General features: G+C 57.8%; 1 protein-coding gene across 1 annotated transcript in view; it reads left to right on the top strand.

The window, feature by feature from the left end:
• The window catches only part of LOC125028635 (uncharacterized protein DDB_G0290685-like), a 1,287-nt gene extending 228 nt beyond the window's left edge, over window positions 1-1,059 (top strand). The window contains exon 2 of the mRNA XM_047618109.1: window positions 94-1,059. Coding sequence (XP_047474065.1) covers window positions 94-1,059 — 966 coding nt within the window. The remainder of the gene's footprint in view (window positions 1-93) is intronic.
• Window positions 1,060-1,438: the final 379 nt, after the last annotated feature.

Here is a 1,438-nt window from a genome sequence, read left to right as displayed (position 1 = left end):
CACGAGGACGAAGGGGACACGGACGAGGACGAGGGAAGAACACGGAGGACGAAGGGGACACGAACGAGGACGAGGGAAGAACACGAGACGAAGGGGACACGGACGAGGACGAGGGAAGAACACGAGGACGAAGGGGACACGAACGAGGACGAGGGAAGAACACGAGGACGAAGGGGACCGAACGGGAGAGGGAAGAACCGGGGGCGAAGGGGACACGAACGAGGACGAGGGAAGAAAACGAGGACGAAGGGGACACGGACGAGGACGAGGGAAGAACACGAGGACGAAGGGGACACGACGAGGACGAGGGAAGAACACGAGGACGAAGGGGACACGAACGAGGACGAGGGAAGAACACGAGGCGAAGGGGACACGACGAGGACGAGGGAAGAACAGAGGACGAGGGGCACGGACGAGGAGGGGGAAAAGAACACGAGGACGAAGGGGACACGAACGAGGACGAGGGAAGAACACGAGGACGAAGGGGACACGAACGAGGACGAGGGAAGAACACGAGGACGAAGGGGACGACGAGGACGAGGGAAAAAACCGGGACAAAGGGGGACACGGCCCGAGGACGGGGGGAAAAGAACACGAGGCCCAAAGGGGGGGACACGAACGAGGACGAGGGAAGAACACGAGGACGAAGGGGACACGGACGAGGATGACGACGAGGATGATGGCGACGATGGCAACGGCAAGGACGACGACGGAGAAGACGATGACGAGGATGATAATGACGATGACAACGGCAAGGACGACGAATACGGAGACGAGCACGACCACGATGACGAGGACGACAACGACCACGATGAAACCCACAAGGAAGACGAGGACGAAGACGATGCCAAAAAGACACCCGAAAAGAACCGAATCCACCCCCAAAGACAACGCCCGCCCAAAATTACACACCAAACACGGGCACCCAAACGAACGACCACCAAGACAACCCCCTCCAAGAAAACGACCACCGAAATAACCACCACACTGACACCCACCCAAACGAACGACCACAAAAAACAGAAAAAAGAACGACAACCACCGAAGACGACCACCTAAATTAACCCCACCCACCCACCCAAAAAAAAAAAAAAAAATCGACATTCACCCCCCCAAAAAAAAAAAAACGACAACCACAAACACGACCACCAAAGACGACACCCCACCTCTCCCCCCCCCCCGGAGATAACGACCCCTCAAAAAGCCCCCAAAGGTCGTCTCTTTCCCTTTGTTTGTTCCCGCGAGACGAGTGTTTGCGCGGACCATCAAAGGAGAGCCGAGGGAGGGGGGGGGGGGGGGGGGGGGGGATGCGAGTCGGGTGGATGGATGGGTGGTTGGATGATTAGGGTGGGTGGATGGATGGATGAATGATTAGGGTGGATGGGTGGATGAAAGGTTAGGGTGGATGGGTGGATTTGGTGGTAGGGTGGATGGGTGG

The sequence above is a fragment of the Penaeus chinensis genome, chromosome 9 (genome assembly GCF_019202785.1).
Source record: "Penaeus chinensis breed Huanghai No. 1 chromosome 9, ASM1920278v2, whole genome shotgun sequence".
NCBI lineage: Eukaryota > Metazoa > Arthropoda > Malacostraca > Decapoda > Penaeidae > Penaeus > Penaeus chinensis.
This window is presented reverse-complemented; position numbering and strand designations above follow the sequence as displayed.